A 19,830-nucleotide genomic window follows, 5' to 3' on the forward strand; every position below is an offset into this window, starting at 1 on the left:
TAAACTACGGTAAACAAAAGGAACATGCTGCATTTCAATAAGGGCGGGGCAAGAACTTGGAGTGCTGTGGTGTTTATTATTTAGACGAGGGTGAAGGCGGGATGAGAGGGGTTACCTCATGAAAATGGCAGGCGCACCGTCCCTGCAGGAACTCTTTGTAGCGGCCCATGGTGACACTGAATGTGTCTATGACCTCATACCCATAGTGCTTTGCGGCGGTGATGATGTTGCTGTTCTCTCTGTACAGCTCCTGTACTCCTCTCTGGGCAAGTTAAAGTAAGACAACAAAGAAGTAATCGCTACTCAACAGAAGGAAAAACTATCTTAAAACATTCACATTGGGAGCCATATCGTAGCCATAACATTTTTGTACAGTTCTCTGAGGCCCCTATTGCAACACGCCTGAAGTATAACTGGCCTTTGAATTCAATTAGTTGTATTGCTGTTGAACAGGGGCCCATTGCTGATGTTGGACCAGTCAGCATGTTGGAAGCCATGGACTATTAGCCAATAATGTTTTAGATAAATACACATGGCACGGGCAAAGAGCTATCCACCAGGTGACTAAGCACTGCCTTTTAAAAACTTGGACAGATAAGCAGTAATGTGAACAGCGTGGAAAAATAATTAAGAGTGAAGAGAGAAGCTGAGGGGGAAAGAGAGGGAGAGGAAGAGTGAGAGAGAGAGAGAGAGAGAGAGAGAGAGTGATAGAGAGAGAGAGAAACCGATCAGTCAAACAGAGAAAAGAGTTGAGGAGACACCAAGAGTGAAACTGAACGCACACAAACGGGAGGATGGACCTACCAGTGAGAGAGAGCGGATGCCGTCCACAGGGAGATGGAAGCCCATGCCCAGAGACTTCACCACCACCATGATATCCTGTAGCCCTTCCCTGGAGGAGAGAAATGGGTAATGAGGTCTATTGGCCAGTGAATAGATTTAATTAAGCAGTTGCTAATTCCTGAACGGTCAGGAAGGGCATTTGCCACAGAGTGTATTCATCAGTGGGTTTACCTCTCCAGCACTTCTCTCATGATCCTTAGGTGGTTGGTGTTGAGCCACTGGACACCTCCTGCCACCAGCACAGTCTGACGGGAGTTCTCCAGGGGTCGCGACCTTCGGAGGGGATCAAAGGTCAAAAAGACATCAGCTCGGCAGTAGGACTATGTCTATTGAACAGGCATAGGCACACATGCTGACAACGCGCTACTGCTTTCACACACACACACACACACACACACACACACACACACACACACACACACACACACACACACACACACACACACACACACACACACACACACACACACACACACACACACACACACACACACACACACACACACACACACACACACACACACACACACACACACACACACACACACACACACACCACCTGCTCAGCATATCCTTCAGTAGCCACATCCAAAGTAGAGTGCGGTCCCAGAGAGAGAGTCGTGGTTGGGAGACCTGCTGTGTTAAATTACACTGTGACACGACTCCTAACACATGACTCTTAAACGCAGCCCCCGGCCCTTTGATCACAGCAACTGATTAAGGCTTCCTCTCCATATGGGGGGACAGGGCTTCGAGTGTCTATGGGAGCTAAGAGCCAAAATGGCTTCTACATACATATGGTTTCTTGATGCCAATCTAACAGCTGATGAGTAGACTTCAGTGATTACAGGACATACTGTAGTGCAGCAGGGGCGCTAACGCCCACTCTCACCCATCCACCCACCCAGACTCCCCCTCTCCTTCACCTCAGTATGAGCTGCTCCAGGGCCCTCTGGAAGGTGGGTCTGTGGCTCTGCTCCAGCCAGAACTGGGGGTAGTAGGAGTAGGAGACGTGTGTGTGTCCCTGATTGACCTTGCGATAGATCAGGCTGTCGTGTGCCTTGCCCCAGTCCTCCAGACTAGAATTGACCCGCTCCATCAGGAAGTACATCATCCCCCGGTTAGTGGAGTCACCTATGAACATTACCTGAGTGACAAGAATAATGATTTTGATGTGACAGGATCGAGAACACCTGGGTTGTATTCATTAGGGCACACCGTAGAAAAACGTACCAAAGTGTTTTGGAGCATAAAACGAAAATGAACTTTTCTTATTGGACAAGTTAATTTAGTCCCTCCCTGTTTCAGCCCATTTCTTTGGTTTGCTGCCTAATGAATATGGCCCAGTATTCATTGAATTTGCACTTCAAAATGATTTGACAGTAGTTGACTGGCATGTACTTAAATATATAACTGCTGACCTTTATGGCTGACTGCAGCATTGCCAAAATGTGAACACATGAAAGGCAAATCCCACTAGGCACACTGGTTGAATCAACGCTGTTTCCACGTAATTTCAATGAAATTACGTTCAACCAGTGGAAGAGACGTTGAATTGACGTCTGTGCCCAGTGGGATGCTTCTATTACGACCAATCCACATAACACAATATGACATATCAAAAGTGATATGACAGTGCCCAAGTCAGTTTCCAGCTAAGCCAATCAGTGTGTGAAAGAGCCTTTTCAAACACAGAACAGAGCCAAAACAGATGGACTGTAGTTTAGGTGGCAAACATCTCATCTTTGTCAAAAGCTTCTGATTGTCCAAATCTGTTGATGAGAAAATGGGGAAGTCCAGAGAAAGGTAACAAACACGACATCTGGAGCAAACTGACGTAACTCGTAACTCATGCATCAAATCACTATTGATACAGATCCATATTAAAGTCTCCTGCCAGAAACAGTCAAGAGTTGAAACGTGAAAAGCCAAAGGGGTAGACTGGGCAGGGTGTGTGAGGACAGGAAGTTGAGAGGCTTTATTAAAATTTGCTGCAATGTGAGATAAAGTGGCTAAAGCCCCACACTGACCTCTGACCTGGAAGTAACTGGCAACTCTTTCACAAACCACTACCCACATTCACCAGAGACAGCTTTCATTAAACCACTATCCACATTCCCTAGAGAGATTTGACTAAGCCTATAGAAAGCCCTAGGACTGTAATACCTACTATGGCTCTAAGGCAGTGGTATTCAAAGCTGGGGTCGCAAACTGCAGTGGGGTCGCCAAAATGTTTTTTTGTTTTTTTTAGGAACAATAATTAAGAGTAAAGATTGTTGTATGGGGCAATACACAAACATTTTTGAGAATGATCATTTGAAAGATGCAATTTTATTGAGTAAATGTATTTATTGGTTTCTTTTCATTTTGATCAAATATGAAAATGCAATGAATCAAAGGTTATTTTGTTGATGTAAAAATCTAAATTGACCAATTTGAAGGTTGTGTCATTAGATTTGGGGTGGGAGCGCAATAAATTCTTGGGAAAAAAATGGGGTCCCCAGAAATTCTCCCAGACAAAATGGGGTCCCCGCTAAAAAACTTTAAATAACACTCCTCTAAGGTATTATGCCTTATATATTATGCCTTATATATTTCCTGGGTTGGTTTAACGGCTTTACATCCCTGAGGCCCGCTCCGTACTGTGACACCAGTGCAGCAAACTACATGCCCTCCCATTAGCATTACTGGAGGATTTAAACTACAGGCTAAGACTTTAGTTCATACAGTATACTGCTTCTGTCCCTCCACCACTCATCCTGTCCTCAGCTCTGCCAACCCCTGCTGGGTTTACAGACCTATTCATACAGCGTCATATAAACCCCACTCTCTCACCTCAGAGGCATCATACCATAGCCTACCTCATCTATCCTCACCACCTGGCTTCAATGAGACGGAGAGAGGTAGAGAGAGAAAAAGAAAAACAGAGATGTTTGAGGGATGGTTCAGCCCTCAAATTAACTCACAAGGGAAATGTGCTAGACACTGCCTTGTCTTGTTATCCTTACATGATCATCTCTGGTCCATCTTTAGACCAGATGCATGCTGGTTAGCGCAGTCCTAACACACACATCTGCCGACACCTTTCTCACGCTCAGTGCTGACCAAGCACACTCTAAAGTACAGCTGGCTTCCATATCATTCCGTTATCCCCTGTGCAATATCTCTCACACACATAGACATAGTGTGTGTGTGTGTGTGTGTGTGTGTGTGTGTGTGTGTGTGTGTGTGTGTGTGTGTGTGTGTGTGTGTGTGTGTGTGTGTGCACGTGCGCAAGTTTTATGCATGTGGAAAATATTAGCACTCTCACTGAATCTGTCGGCGCTGCTGTCTGTCTGGATCCATGTGTTGTCTTTTATGACTCAGCTGGAAGGCCTTGTTAGCGCCTAGTTAGCACCCAGTTAGCGCCCGCTGCTAACCTGCCCCAACTACCTACCGCTTTTGGGGAACAAACTCATTTCTAATCTGTACTGTTAGTAGATTGTGGGACAGTAACCTGAGAAGAGAGCTAGCTAGGAACATGAGAGCAGTGCCTGAACTCAGGTCATGGACTATGGACATAGACTGCTTGTCAAACATCTCATTCCAAAATCATGGGCTTTAATATGGAGTTGGTTTCCCCTTTGCTGCTATAACAGCCTCTTCTGGGAAGGCTTTCCACTAAATGCTGGAACATTGCTGCGGGGACTTGCCTCCATTCAGCCACAAGAACATTAGTGTGGTTGAGGAATGATGTTGGGCGATTAGGCCTGGCTTGAAGTCGGCGTTCAAATTCATTCCAAAGGTGTTCGATGGGGTTCAGGTCAGGGCTCTGTGCAGGCCAGTCAAGTTCTTTGACACTGATCTGGACAAACCATTCTGTATGGACCTAGTTTTGTGCACGGGGGCATTGTCATGCTGAAACAGGAAAGGGCCTTCTCCAAACTGTTGCCACAAAGTTGGAATCACAGACTCATCTAGACTGTCATTGTATACTGTAGCGAGAACAGAGAACAAGTTTCCACTGCTCCAGAGTCGAATGGCGGCGAGCTTTACACCACTCCAGCCGACGCTTGGTATTGTGCATGGTGATCTTAGGCTAGTGTGCGGCTACTCGGCCATGGAGTGGTGTACTTTTGGCCATGTAGTGTATGTGATTGTGTCTCAGGGTAAACAAGGTATGACATGATTGTTATTTTCTCATAAAATCTATTTCTGAGCTTAGTTGTGGTCAATTTGCAGTTAAACAATTATTATAATTATGTTCCGGCCCCACGACCATCCACTTCGACAAAAATCGCCCCACTGATGAATTTAGTTGCCTACCCCTGCCTTAGGGCTTACCTTCCTGTACATCATGCAGTCCTGCAGCTGGGGGTGGTCCAGCAAGGGGTGGTAACAGCCCTCGGGTTGCCAGGCAACCTCTCTCCAGTCACAGGTCCGGTTGTCGGCACAGCTGAGGCAAGGAACCACCCAACGACCTGGGGAGAGAAAAAGAGAGGGAGGGAAAGAAATGGAGAGAGAAGAAGGACAGGCAATCAGACAACCAGAAGTGAATGAAGTGGTTAATTGTTCCTGCTCCAAAAAACATGTCTATATTCATTAATAATTAATAAACTATTTCCATGAAGAAAATCTAGACAGACTTTTCACCAGCAAAGCTTCACACTGTGAGAGTTATAATTCTACACACACACGTCACATTGCTCTCCCTGCTGACATTTATTCTCTGCCCTGCAGGGTAGGATATTGGATTTTAATAGCTGAGTTTAACCTCTGACCTTTTGCACTTCAATCAAAGGGCAGAGTGTGTTGGCCGGCTTAAATAAGCCTTGTACAGATACACACACAGCAAGGTTTTATATGGACATCTGGGCACGTATGCATAACATTTCAGAGCAATGAGAATTATTTCTAAGTAGAACATTTCTGAGGATCCTGTAGTGAAATAATTTTTCTGACAGTAATTCATAAAGCCTCTCAGCTATGTATGGAACGTAATCTATAAAAACAATGTGAAGTGATATCTTTTGGGGGGGGACAGACCTGGTACATCCCCAGAGGTGCAGGGCCGAGTTGGGGCCAGGGGCTCGCCTGGAGAGAGTGGCCCAGGGAGTGGCTCCAAACCACAGGGCTGATCTGGTTGCACCACCAGGCCACAGTCCTGCGTAGACACAGGGAGAGAGAGATAGATGAGATTATGAGGAATGGTCCATTGTACTGGGAGGCTGAGGGAACTCCATCATGTTGAGTTGATGTTGTAATCTAGTAACCATTCAGTGCTATTGTTGTAGTTTCCATTCAGTGCTATTGTTCTAGTATCCATTCAGTGGTATTGTTCTAGTATCCATTCAGTGCTATTGTTCTAGTATCCATTCAGTGGTATTGTTCTAGTATCCATTCAGTGCTATTGTTTTAGTATCCATTCAGTGCTATTGTTCTAGTATCCATTCAGTGCTATTGTTGTAGTTTCCATTCAGTGCTATTGTTCTAGTATCCATTCAGTGGTATTGTTCTAGTATCCATGTTGTCACGATGAAACACAGTAATGCAAATGGCAGGTTGGGGTAGATTTATGACCATATGAATTCAACAATTCAACTCATCTGACCATTTATACAACCATATAGACGATGGAAATCTCCTTTGTCAAAGGCATTCATAGCTGTAGTTGTGTACTGATAGGAATGATAATGTTTTCCCCTCTCTGTTTTAGTTATGGGAGGCAGTTACTGTAAAACCAGTCTCCGACCAATGAGTCATCCCTGTCTCAATTTTTATTTTATTTAACCCTTAATTCACCGGGTAATGGTAATGACCTTTCTGCCATTACCTCACTCACTGTGTTTCCATCTCTCTTTTGGGCCCTCTCTTTTCTCACACTCTTTCACTTCTTTACTCAACTCATTTCTCGCCATTACTCCCTTCTTTCTCTCTTCCCTTCGGTATTAGAGAGCTTGGCGGTGGGCGCTGTCCCTCTCCTTGAGGTTGGTGGTGGTGGGGGGTCAAATGGTTGGAGGTGAGGGGTCAGAGGTCAAACAAACCTAACCAGATGAATGACAGCGGCCGGGAAGCTACGTATCGCAGGGGCCCCGTGGGAGCCGCCCGACCGTCTGGCCCTAAGTACAGAGACACCGCCAGGCACCTCCTCTTATATCGGGCTTGCGGCGCGACTGAACCTCACACACACAAACCTAGATGCTCCCCCCCCACACACACACTTACACAAACATACACTTTCCCTTTCAAAAGGGACATGAAGAAACTGAACCTCACACACACAGCCACCCAACCTCCCTCTGAGGGTCTTCAGTTCACACGTCCACACCACATTCCCCACGGCTCCGGCGCAGCTCTCAACAAAGTGCCACAAGACAACTTAACAGGGATTTTCTTGTTCGTACCTGTGCACAGTGTACACGCCACAAACACAGAGGCCCTGGGGTCTGAGGGAGCCGCCTGGGGCCACGGCCCAACCGCCGTTATGGAGGAAACGCACCGCGGCCACCTTTCATCCTTCCCTCCATCCCTCTTCTTAAAACGGACCGGAGAGTCTCGCTGCCACGTAAAAAAGATCTGTATATACAGTACATATATTTTCTCTGCCCTTTCTCAATCTTTTCCCTCTCTTTCTCTCAACCCCCCCTCTTTATTTTACAGTGGCAGGTACACATATAGACCAGCATTTTATCTGATGTCAAGATCTCTTTCCTCCTCCTTAAAATTAATTCTCCAACAGGGAGCTTTAATAACACCAGCCCTCAGTGAAAACCCCTGATTCATGGACCATCAATTCTCAGCCAGGCTCTCCGATAGGACTCTCCTAACGTCACATTCGGTTAATAAAGTGCTGAAAACCAAGAGATGGTTTGTGGCCACCGAGGGATTAGAGAGCAGTACTTCAGAGGAGAATGTAGTGTGTGTGTGTGGGGGGGGGGGGGGGGTGACTTGGTTATAAGGTTCTGAGTCCAACACTACAGTAATCTGCATTGATCAAAGAGCTATGCTAACCAACCTCGATACAAGGGAGTGCTAATCCCCGACACACACACACACACACACACACACACACACACACACACACACACACACACACACACACACACACACACACACACACACACACACACACACACACGCACACACACACACACACACACACACAGCTAATCCGACCGTGCTCTCCATTAGATCATAGCTGCTTGTCTCTGTGCCAAGTGGCCTTGTTAAGACACCACTACCTGCCTTTGTTGGAGCAGACAAAGGCTGGTCAATCTACCGACTCCAATCCTCCAGGACCAAAAGGACCCTACTCATTAGAGAAGCCAGCTTAGTAGGAAGACAAGTAGGGGTTGAGATCGGAACAAAAAGTTAATTGGGGGAAAAAGGAATAACACAAAATAATAAATATTTGGGGATATAATAAATATTTGGGAAATTCTATGTCTCAAAAGGGTATCAAGCTTTTCCTGTCAATGCGTCAACAGTAGGGCGGGAAAGCCAGCTGAATCTGGCAAGCAGAGAGGGAGCTCGGATAATGGAGCTCGGCTTGAGAAGTAGTAGCGCAAGGGAAACACACCCAGGTACAAACACACACTCCGAAAATCACTCCTCTGAAGATAGGCTCGGTGTAATCCTGAATAAAACAATACAACTGTATAAAACAATAAAGCTAGGGGGAATCTCTTTCACCTCAGTCTTCATGCCGGGTCTCCCAGTGGTTGTTGGCTGCTGTTGAGACGACAGGCCAATCCCTAGAAAGACTGCTGAAATACACTGTACGTTCTGACAACAAGGCAACAGAGCTCTAGAGTTCCTTCAGGGCAGTTATACTGTAAAGCGCTGGATTCCTCTCCTCGGAGAGTCAATTTTATGGTTATAGGAGAGCCTCTGACTCCCAAAGAACACAGTGGAAATAAAATACTGACCCAGTAAAAAGTCGTCGAAATACAATAGAAATACCAGCCTTGAGCAAAATAACTCTTAGGCTTTACCGGTTTGATTGATCAGTAAAGATCTTCAGAGTAAATGCAGTATATATAATAACGAGAGGGACATTCCGAGGTAACAATTTATAATCCGTTTTTAGGTCATTGACACAACCTGTTGTGACAGCTTGAACAGCCACCTTAAAAGCTGGAGTCCTTAATGATGAAACTGCCACATCCGTTTGTGATACTACAACAACAAACGAAGTTACTGCAAACAACCACCACTGTTTTTTCCCCTCTGGCGTCATCGCACACACGATAGAAGAGCACAATACGTACTGCCATTGTTTTGTACCATGCTACGCGACGCTCCTCAGTACGGCAACAAAAACAGTGACAACGGGTGTGGGGCGGCCAGTGACCCTGTTTCCCCCTAATGGGTGGTGAGGCGGCCTGTGACCCTATTTCCCCCTAATGCAGATTCCATCTGAGGCCCTTTATACTCATACCCTTACACGGGTTGAAAATGGCAGATTCGGGCACTGATAAACGCCTAAATTGGAGCATTGTGGCAGTATAGTAACATGCTGTACAGGATGTCAGACCTCAGGCTCTGCGCTTCACAGCGCTGTGTGGGTTTTGACTGACAGCCATTCTGAACTTGAGCACCTAGTGCGACAAGAAGTTTCCCCCATCCCTCCTGCTAATTGGGCAACTTTTACCAAAATGTTGTCGTCTGAGTGAGGGAAATGCTGTGAATTAAGAGGACTCACTGTATTTTGAAAGACGTCGAGGATGATAATAAATACCGATTTAATGTCATACAAGCAAGACAAACACCTGTGAGTCCAAATGTGCACTTCACATTTCCATATCATAAAACTAGTGGTCATGAACATGTCAATGTTTATGACCACTACAAGATGACCTGACGTCATACCCTGGGTTGTTCCGAACAGAATGCACGCATGACAAAATTACGATCTGTTTCTCTGAATTGCTCTGTGAAAGCCTAATTCATTTATAATTTAGCTAGTCATATTAGCAACAGAACAAGTTTTCAAATGATAGCCACCTGACCCAGTTTGAGATTAAAAACGGGACCGTTTTTAGATTGCGTAAACAACAACAGTAATTGTGTGATGGAGGGGATGCAGGGCAGTGTTCCAAACAAAACAACTACAAGTGTTCTTGCTCTAGTTGCTCAAAGGCACGGCTAGGAGAGATCAAAAAAGCACCTTATAGTTGAAGACTCTTCTTTGAGATTGAAATTGAAATGACTTAGGAACTGTGCACACTTTGGAGAGGTGTGTGTCCACTTGGAGACACCAGTTAGTCCCCTCACTCAAACCCTTGTCATTTTTTGTTGTTGTCTTATGTTGCACCTACACCACGTTAATGAATGTATTCAGATTTCGTTAATCAACAAATGTGGCCAAAGTACAGTAAATGTAAAATACACATAAAATCAACAGTGTAATGTTTGGATTCAGTCTTGGTGAACTGTTGTGTCCTCAATTTTGGTCTAATCATTTTCCCATAACCTCAAAACGGATCCCTTTCAATTGCTACCATGGTTATGCATATGCTTTTCATATTTCTCCTGTAAGAAACATTTCAATGTAGCCCTATCCATATAGGTCAATCCCCACGAGTGTAAAGGGTTAAAGAGCATTTCATATAGTCGGTCATCAATAGGATTTGATCAGATGCTATTAGGTTGTAATCCTATCTGTCACGCTTGGGGCTAAACCCCCAATATTCCATAGGTCTTTCTGGGCTCCCCACCATATTCCAACAACAGAAGGAAAACACTAAACGGTCAGGTACACTTAGACAAGTATTCTCTGGCAGACTAGTTGTTTTCTTGCCCTAAAAACTGCACAACATCCATTTTTGTCAAATCGTGTGTATTGTATTGGCTTTTGTTATTCGTTTCTTGTGAGAGAGGGGAAAAGAACGAAAGGGTAGAGTGTTTTCTGGCTAGAGTACTGTTTTCAATTCTACCCTAGCTGAAGTATATGCGCCATGTATTTCATAAATGTTGACATGTTAACAAGACTGCTGCCTGAGTTCTGAGGAAATGTTATTTTAGTTCTTGTGGGAAAATTACATTTTACTCTCCGGTGTGGGAATGAATGGGAGGAGGGAGTTAGGGAGGACGAGTGAAAGAGTGGAATATTCAACACATTAGAGAATGACACACACACACACACACACACACACACACACACACACACACCACACACACACACACACACACACACACACACACACACACACACACACACACACACACACACACACACACACACACACACACACACACACACACACACACATCCCTGTATTGCTTACTACTTCCCTAAGCACGCATCCGATCAAACCAGCCTCTCTGATGCACCGTAGCCCTCACAAACCATTGGCTGTCCAATCAAAATGAATCACAGGTCACTATGTAACTGTTGAACGCGGACATGGTCTTGAAGACATAAACAACCCTTGTTAGAGTGACATTGATTAGACCATAGGGATAGACCATAAACCATGGAATGGATTCCCCTTCAGTCATTACATCACCAAGTCATTATTGCAGACAGATACAGTGACCAAGAACCATGCCACAGAATGTGGGAGGATGCAGGTTCCACTAGGTTCCCTCCAGGGCCCTGGGTGTTCACGTCCACCACCCTCTGAGCTTCCCAGATGTCTTCTGATCGCACTCCCAGTGGTCCAAGCGAAAGAGAGGAATACTACCGCCAGTCACGCACGGAGGAGGACTATTAAAGAATTATGGGATGAATATAAACAAGTTTGTCATATCATGTGATTGTAATGACAGGGAAAATTGCTGTGGGACATGGTAGAGAAAAAGCTGGACTTCTGAGAAGTTTGTTGTGTGTACACCAGTCTCCAGACACTCTAAACATCAAAGTAGAGCTTATAAAAATGTCGAGCAATATCCCAAAGGAGATACGGGATATTGCACAAATAGGGCTATAGGATTAGCAGATCATCACACGCACACACACACACACACACACACACACACACACACACACACACACACGCACACACACACACACACACACACACACACACACACACACACATACACACACAGCAGTATAACCGTCTTTCAGAATGCATATGGTCAGCCATCAGATAAGAGTTCCTTATTACACACAGAGGAAATGAGAAGAGTTCTGAACTGACAGCTCTAACGCTCAGACCTCTACCCCAGAACCACAGAGGAGCCGCCGCAACATGATACACACACATACACACAGACACATTTATTACCGCACACACATCCTTATCAATCAGTGACCCTCTAACCCACATATATACGCCCACACACACACACACACACACACACACACACACACACACACACACACACACACACACACACACACACACACACACACACACACACACACACACACACACACACACACACACACACACACGTCTCCTGCTCTCCTCAAGGGGCAGAGTGTGTGTGGTAATAAATGTGTGTGTGTGTGTGTGTATCATGTTGCGGCGGCTCCTCTGGGTCTTCCTGGTTAATTAAAGGTTCAATAAAAAAATACCAGAGAGTAATACCTGTACAATGCATCACACTGGAATGTATGAACAAACGTATACAACAAAATCATGATAAAAGACATGAAGACCTTTTGGCAGGAAGTCCCATGATGGCACTATGAAGTACATGAGACAGAGTGCCAAGTCAAAAGGGGAAAGAAACCCAGCCAGATCCCAGTGGAAACAATGGTCAGCCAATCTGGAATGTGTCTGCCACACAGCGATATCCACACTGCCAAATGTTCAATCACTTGCAGCTCACAAGGACTTTTCCCAGCCTCTCAGCGCAGCCAGTGTAAGATATGTATGCAGATTCCTAGAAGTACAATCACAATTGCGCCAGAATGTTGCGGATTTTAATTCATGAAATTTCAAGGGGGATTTCAATTCCATGCATATGGGAAAACAATGACTTCTTCAACTAGGTTCTTTATCTATATCCATTCCCAACTCTCAGCCTGAAAGCGCTTTGTTCATGGAGGAACTTTGAACCATCAGAGCCACCATATGGCCATTAGGAGACTTTACTGCCAATCACATAAACAAATACATTTAATGACTGTGTGGTCATTTAAAGTACGTTTTAACCATACAGTCCTTCCTCCACATCCACAACAACAACCATGATGTAACCTGGCAACAGAGTGACCTCTGGAAACCGCAGGCTGAGATGACCAGTCCCTATGACCGTGTAAAGATCAACAGAGCATGAGTAGCTAAAGCTAACATGAGCGTTAGCCGCAAGCACTAGCCCGTACTAAGTGAAATGGAGCCATGAGAGCGCTATAGATCCACTGCAGTGAGGACCAGAACTGGAGAACCTGGGAAACCTATAACAAGAGTCCAGGCCAGGACTGAGTCATCCCAACACAACCCCAGAGGTTCAACAAGGGTTTGTTTGTGTCAGGTATTAAACTTAATCTGATATTGTACTGGTTTTTTTGGGACTCAGATCTGGCCAATGGAAGGTTAGGCAGTCCAGTTCTTATGGGCAGTCCATTGCAAGCTTTGTTGTTGTTAGGAGTGTGCAGAGGAAGACACAGAGAGACAAAGACAGGAACAGAGAGACATAGAAATCGAGATGGAGAGACAGGAACAAAGGCACAGGAACAAAGACGGAGAGAAAGAGGACTAAAGTGAGAGAGAAGTCTCGGTAAGCCCAGAGTCTTAGTGAGCCAGTCAGTCAGTAGTAGACAGCCCAAACTCAGGGAACGACGTCGTCATGGCAGGAGAGCCAAATGAACAGTGACTGGTGGAATATTCGGTGGATAATGGTACAGTTATTGCAACATGCACCCATAATTGGGCTGCCGCGACCACAAACGAGAGACGCAGGGCCAGGAATCACTTAAATGAAACCCCTGATTGGGAGCGAGCGTAGAGCTGGATTTACTAGATCATACACCCCCTTTTCTCTTTAACAGAGCCCGCTACGCATGCCAGAAGCCGGATAAAGTCCCAACCGCATCTGTAAAGGTTTAACAGCAGTAGGATTCTATGTTTTTACCAATCCAAATCAATGTTTACAGATCTGCACGTAACAGAGTTGGGAGTGTATATGGGAAATATTTCCCATAAGGTGGAGTTACTACACTGATTGAGTGATGATTAAAGGTGGAAACAGAGACTTGTGGAGAATTGGAGGGAATATGCAGTGCTGTTATTCATATTTGGGTGATCCTCGGTGTGATTGCCAGGGCTATGCCTGCTGCTGAACAGTATTCCACAGTCCACACCGCCACATTGGACATGCTTGGCGTTACCATAGCAATGTGTAAAAGCAAAAGAGCAATGTTTACGCTTTGGTGAGAGGGAGGAAGGAGAAGAACAGTGGGTTCTGGCAGCGGAATGCCCACACATCCACCCTCTGATCAGAACAACAGTACACAGCTCATTACCAGTTTACAATACCACCCAGAAACAATGCCTAATGAGGAAACAGATGCATACAGGAACATATGCAGAGGTGGGGTGGCAAGTAGCCTAGTGGTTAGAGCGTTGGACTAGTAACCCGAGCTGATAAGGTAAAAATCTGTCGTTCTGCCCCTGAACAAAGCAGTTAACCCACTGTTCCTAGGCCGTCATTGAAAATAAGAATTTGTTCTTAACGGACTTGCCTAGTTAAATAAAGGTAAAAAAAAATATGCAGAGGTGTGTGTGCTCAGTGCGAATGAGAGAGAGGCAGACAGAATCCGAGAGAAACAAGGGGGAGTCAGATGGAGAGAAAGGTGGTTAAAAGAAAAAGAGTGAGATGGATGCTGAACAAGAGGCTAAGGGAAGAGGCTATGTGAGAGTCTGTGAGTGTTATGTCAGCTAATGTACAAGTGACCTCTAGTACTACTGTATAATCAAACTGCAAGGTCAAACAAAACACATAGCACAGCTGAAAAACCAGTCCTGTGATAGCCTACTCTCTCTCTCTCTGTGTATGTCCACATTTGTGTGCGAACATACATGCATGTTTATATGCTTGCTAATGTGCCTTAAAACTCAAGTGTGTTTTCCTATGTGATAATGTACCTTAAACTGTACAAGTCACTCTCCCTGCCAACACAATCCACACTCACACATCTTAACATGATGGTTTCCCTCCACTATGAGCTGGCCTCGCTTCTCCTCAGACGTTATTCCCATTTCCCTGAGCCAGGAACGCTGCCGGGGACACCACCGGGAATAACAGCGATCCAGGAGTGACGCCATTAAGCCTAACTGCTCCTTCATGACCGGAGATCTGTCATGTCCTCATGAGAACCATCCTCATTTAACTGTGTAACAGCAAGGAGGCCCATGCATTGATCCAGAGGGGAAACAGGGGAAAGTGAAATAGTGAGAGAGTGATGGAGCGAGAGAAAGAGCGTGAGAGGAACAGAGGGGTGAGAGAAGAGGGAAGACAGAGGTTTGTGTTCGTTCCTGGAGGATGACGTTAGGAAAGTTCCAGTTTCGGGAATCCTGTGGTTGCCAGGTAAGCGATATTCCCAAGTTAGGATATTCCCTCATAGACAGGTGCTGGGAGAGTTGGAGGAGCGGGTAATTAAGTCAGGACAGTGTAAATGTGGGCGTTGCCAAGTTTACATAAGTCTTGCTCTCTGGACCTCCATGTGCCCATAGTCACGAGGAAACACACCATTACCAGAAGCCTGTGTTTCAGACATAAGGAAGTGAATGGCTGCAAACTTTCTACTTTTAAACTCGGACAAAACAGAGATGCTTGTTCTAGGTACCAAGAAACAAAGAGATCTTCTGTTGAATCTGACAATTAATCTTGATGGTTGTACAGTCATCTCAACGAAAACTGTGAAGGACCTCGGCGTTACTCTGGACCCTGATCTCTCTTTTGAAGAACATATCAAGACTGTTTCAAGGACAGCTTTTTTCCATCTACGTAACATTGCAAAAATCAGAAACTTTCTGTCCAAAAATGGTGCAGAAAAATGTATCCATGCTTTTGTTACTTCTAGGTTGGACTACTGCAATGCTCTACTTTCCGGCTACCCGGATAAAGCACTAAATAAACTTCAGTTAGTGCTAAATACGGCTGCTAGAATCCTGACTAGAACCAAAAAAAAATTGCATATTACTCCAGTGCTAGCCTCCCTACACTGGCTTCCTGTTAAGGCAAGGGCTGATTTCAATGTTTTACTGCTAACCTACAAAGCATTACATGGGCTTGCTCCTACCTATCTTTCCGATTTGGTCCTGCCGTACATATCTACACGTACGCTACGGTCACAAGACGCAGGCCTCCTAATTGTCCCTAGAATTTCTAAGCAAACAGCTGGAGGCAGGGCTTTCTCCTGTAGAGCTCCATTTTTATGGAATGGTCTGCCTATCCATGTGAAAGACGCAGACTCGGTCTCGACCTTTAAGTCTTTACTGAAGACTCATCTCTTCAGTAGGTCCTATGATTGAGTGTAGTCTGGCCCAGGAGTGTGAAGGTGAACGGAAAGGCTCTGGAGCAATGAACCGCCCTTGCTGTCTCTGCCTGGCCGGTTCCCCTCTCTCCACTGGCATTCTCTGCCTCTATCCCCATTACAGGGGCTGAGTCACTGGCTTACTGGTGCTCTTCCATGCCATCCCTAGGAGGGGTGCGTCACTTGAGTGGGTTGAGTCACTGACATGGTCTTCCTGTCTGGGTTAGTGCCCCCCCTTGAGTTGTGCTGTGGCGGAGATCTTTGTGGGCTATACTCGGACTTGTCTCAGGATGGTAAGTTGGTGGTTGAAGGTATCGCTCTAGTGGTGTGGGGGCTGTGCTTTGGCAAAGTGGGTGGGGTTATATCCTGCCTGTTTGGCCCTGTCCATGGGTATCATCGGATGGAGCCACAGTGTCTCCTGACCCCTCTTGTCTCAGCCTCCAGTATTTATGCTGCAGTAGTTTATGTGTCGGGGGGCTAGGGTCAGTCTGTTATATCTGGAGTATTTCTCCTGTCTTATCCAGTGTCCTGTGTGAATTTAAGTATGCTCTCTCTAATTCTCTCTTTCTCTATTTCTTTCTTTCTCTCGGGGTGACCTGAGCCCTAGGACCATGCCTCAGGACTACCTGGCATGATGACTCCTTGTGTGTGTGTATGTGTGTGTTCGCCTCATGCGTGCATTCGTGAGGTAGTAGGTACAGTACCAGTCAAAGATTTGGCCACACCTACTCATTACAGGGTTTTTCTTTATTTGTCTATTTTCTACATTGTAGAATAATAGTGAAGTCATCAAAACGATGAAATAACACATATTGAATCATGTAGTAACCAAAAAAAGTCAACTATATTTTATATTTCAGATTCTTCAAAGTATTCACCCGTATTCACCCTTTGCCTTGATGACAGCTTGGCATTCTCTCAACTAGCTTCATGAGGTAGTCACCTGGAATGCATTTCAATTAACAGGTGTGCCTTGTTAAAAGTTATTTTGTGGAATTTCTTTCCTTCTTATTGTGTTTGAGCCAATCAGTTGTGTTGTGACAAGGTGGGGATGTATACAGAAGATAGCCCGATTTGGTAAAAGACCAAGTCCATATTATGGAAAGAACAGCTCAAATAAGCAAAGAGAAACAAAAGTCCATTATTACTTTAAGACATGAAGTTCAGTCAATCCGGAAAATTTCAAGAACTTTGAACGTTTCTTCAAGTGCAGTCGCAAAAACCATCAAGCGCTATGATGAAACTGGTTCTCATGAGGACCGCCACAGGAAAGGAAGACCCAGAGTTACCTCTGCTGCAGAGGATAAATTCATTAGAGTTACCAGCCTCAGAAATTGCAGCCCAAATAAATGCTTCAGAGTTCAAGTAACAGACACATCTCAACATCAACTTTTCAGAGGAGACCGCGTGAATCAGGCCTTCATGGTCGAATTTCTGCAAAGAAACCACTACTAAAGGACACAAATAAGAAAAGGGGACTTGCCTGGCCCAAGAGACACGAGCAATGGACATTAGACCGGTGGAAATCTGTCCTTTGGTCTGATGAGTCCACATTTGAGATTTTTGGTTCCAACCGCTGTGTCTTTGTGAGATGCAGAGTACGTGAACGGATGATCACTGCATGCGTGGTTCCCACGTGAAGCATGGAGGAGGAGGTGTGATGGTGCTTTGCTGGTGACATTGTCTGTGATTTATTTAGAATTCAAGGCATATTTAACCAGCATGGCTACCACAGCATTCTGCAGTGATACGCCATAACATCTGGTTTGCGCTTAGTGCGACTATCATTTGTTTTTCAACAGGACAATGACCCAACACACATCCATGCTGTATAAGGGCTATTTGACCAAGAAGGAGAGTGATGGAGTGCTACATCAGATGACCTGGCCTCCACAATCACCCGACAGTTTGGGATGAGTTGGACCGCAGAGTGAAGAAAAAGCAGCTCAGCATATGTGGGAACTCCTTAGAGACTGTTGGAAAAGCATGCCAGGTGAAGCTGGTTGAGAGAATGCCAAGAGTGTGCAAAGCTGTCATCAAGGAAAAGGGTACAACGTAGAAAATATTAAAAATAAAGAAAAACCCTTAAATGAGTAGGTGTGTCCAAACTTTTGACTGGTACTGTACCTCTAGTTGCTTCAATCTCTCTCTTTCTATCACCCCCTCTGTGCAGACTGTTAGGTTAGAGCAGCTGTAGGGAATTATGAGGGGATGACCGCGGGTGTTAACCCCTCGCCCTGAATCACAGACCCCTAAATCATCCCACCCAGACTGGCCCTGTCAACGGCAAGGAAACACAGCCCTGACACGCACACACGCACTCACGCACGCACACAGTGAGAGAGAGGGAGAAGATAGAAAGACAAGTGGTAGAGACAGAGAGGAGAGGAGCGTTTCAACATACACAGGGTAACAGGGGTCGTGGGGGGGGGGGTCTTCTAACCCGACAAAGTTATTTCCCCCCTAAAAGATAAAAGCACCAAACCATTTAATGAATGTTTCTTAGAATGTCTATCACCCCTCATCGTCTCTGACTGATCAAACCAGATCAAACGCAGCAGCAGCGATTATTTTTATTGGACTGAGGGGGACCAACAGGAGTTTTAATGAGAAGACCTGTCTCCCCCTCTTCACTCCGTCTCCCCCCTCCCCCCCTCCGCTCCAGTATGATAACACGGGAGCGGAGGGAGGGAGCATGAAGTCAGCCATTGTCTGAGTGAAGTGGCACACTCCTGGGCTGAGCGAGGAAGGAGAGGGGTGGAGGGGGGGGGGGTTAACAGAGCCAGCTTCTGTGGATCAGCTCTGGGACTGGGCCTCGGTGGAATTCACAGCTGCAGCACATCAAAGAGCCAGACTCCCACCAAGCCCCCCCCCCTTGACAACAACACCAGGAAATAAATGCTTAGTTTCCCTCTACGAGACGGGATAAGGATAGGTGTGGAGACCAGGGTTGGGAAACTGGGACAGAGCTGCGATCTTGCCTGTGTTGATGGAATGGGAAGTGGAGGAGATGTAGACGGTAATGGAATAAACTGAACATGTGTCCAGCCATAACAGTGGACATATAAAGATATAAAACTATGTGTGGAAGGGCAGTCCTCCTTCTGTAGTAACAGAAAGTGCTCCTGGTTGGACTTTCTCACGGGTGAGTGTACCAGTCCTCATAAGTGAGCCATGGCTGGGCATAGCACACCAGCTTTGTGAAGTCAATACAGACGGAGGATGGGATACGAGACAAGGAAGCTACTCTAGACTATTGAGATCCACCCTCAGTCAGTTTCCCATTCCCACCTGTGGCTATCAACATAGCTAGATAACCAAGCAGCATCAGACAGCCAGACAGCCTGCTGATATGAACACTGAAGCCCTGAGCCTTCACATGATAGCACTTCAAAAGCCCCACACGCCGCATCAATGGAGGCCTGTTCTAGGGCCCAATTCTCCTGCCCCCCATGTAGGATGAGTGGACAATATCTCCCTCATTCGCTCTCTCTCTGACACACGGAGGAAGAGAGTGAACGACTAGAATTTGAGCGGAAGAGGGGAGCAGATGAGATAGTAGTTGTTAGCAGAGC

General features: G+C 45.7%; 1 protein-coding gene across 1 annotated transcript in view; it reads right to left on the reverse strand.

Annotated features, from left to right (window-relative positions):
• LOC106609304 (cadherin-like and PC-esterase domain-containing protein 1) overlaps positions 1-19,830 on the reverse strand; it is an 80,405-nt gene that overhangs the window by 2,823 nt on the left and 57,752 nt on the right. The window contains exons 15-20 of the mRNA XM_014207972.3: positions 5,869-5,986; positions 5,167-5,303; positions 1,770-1,990; positions 1,015-1,116; positions 805-892; positions 116-262 (exon numbers count right to left, since the gene is read on the reverse strand). Of these exons, the coding sequence (XP_014063447.2) occupies positions 116-262; positions 805-892; positions 1,015-1,116; positions 1,770-1,990; positions 5,167-5,303; positions 5,869-5,986 (813 nt within the window). The remainder of the gene's footprint in view (positions 1-115; positions 263-804; positions 893-1,014; positions 1,117-1,769; positions 1,991-5,166; positions 5,304-5,868; positions 5,987-19,830) is intronic.

This window comes from Salmo salar, chromosome 07, assembly GCF_965601325.2.
Source record: "Salmo salar chromosome 07, fSalSal1, whole genome shotgun sequence".
NCBI lineage: Eukaryota > Metazoa > Chordata > Actinopteri > Salmoniformes > Salmonidae > Salmo > Salmo salar.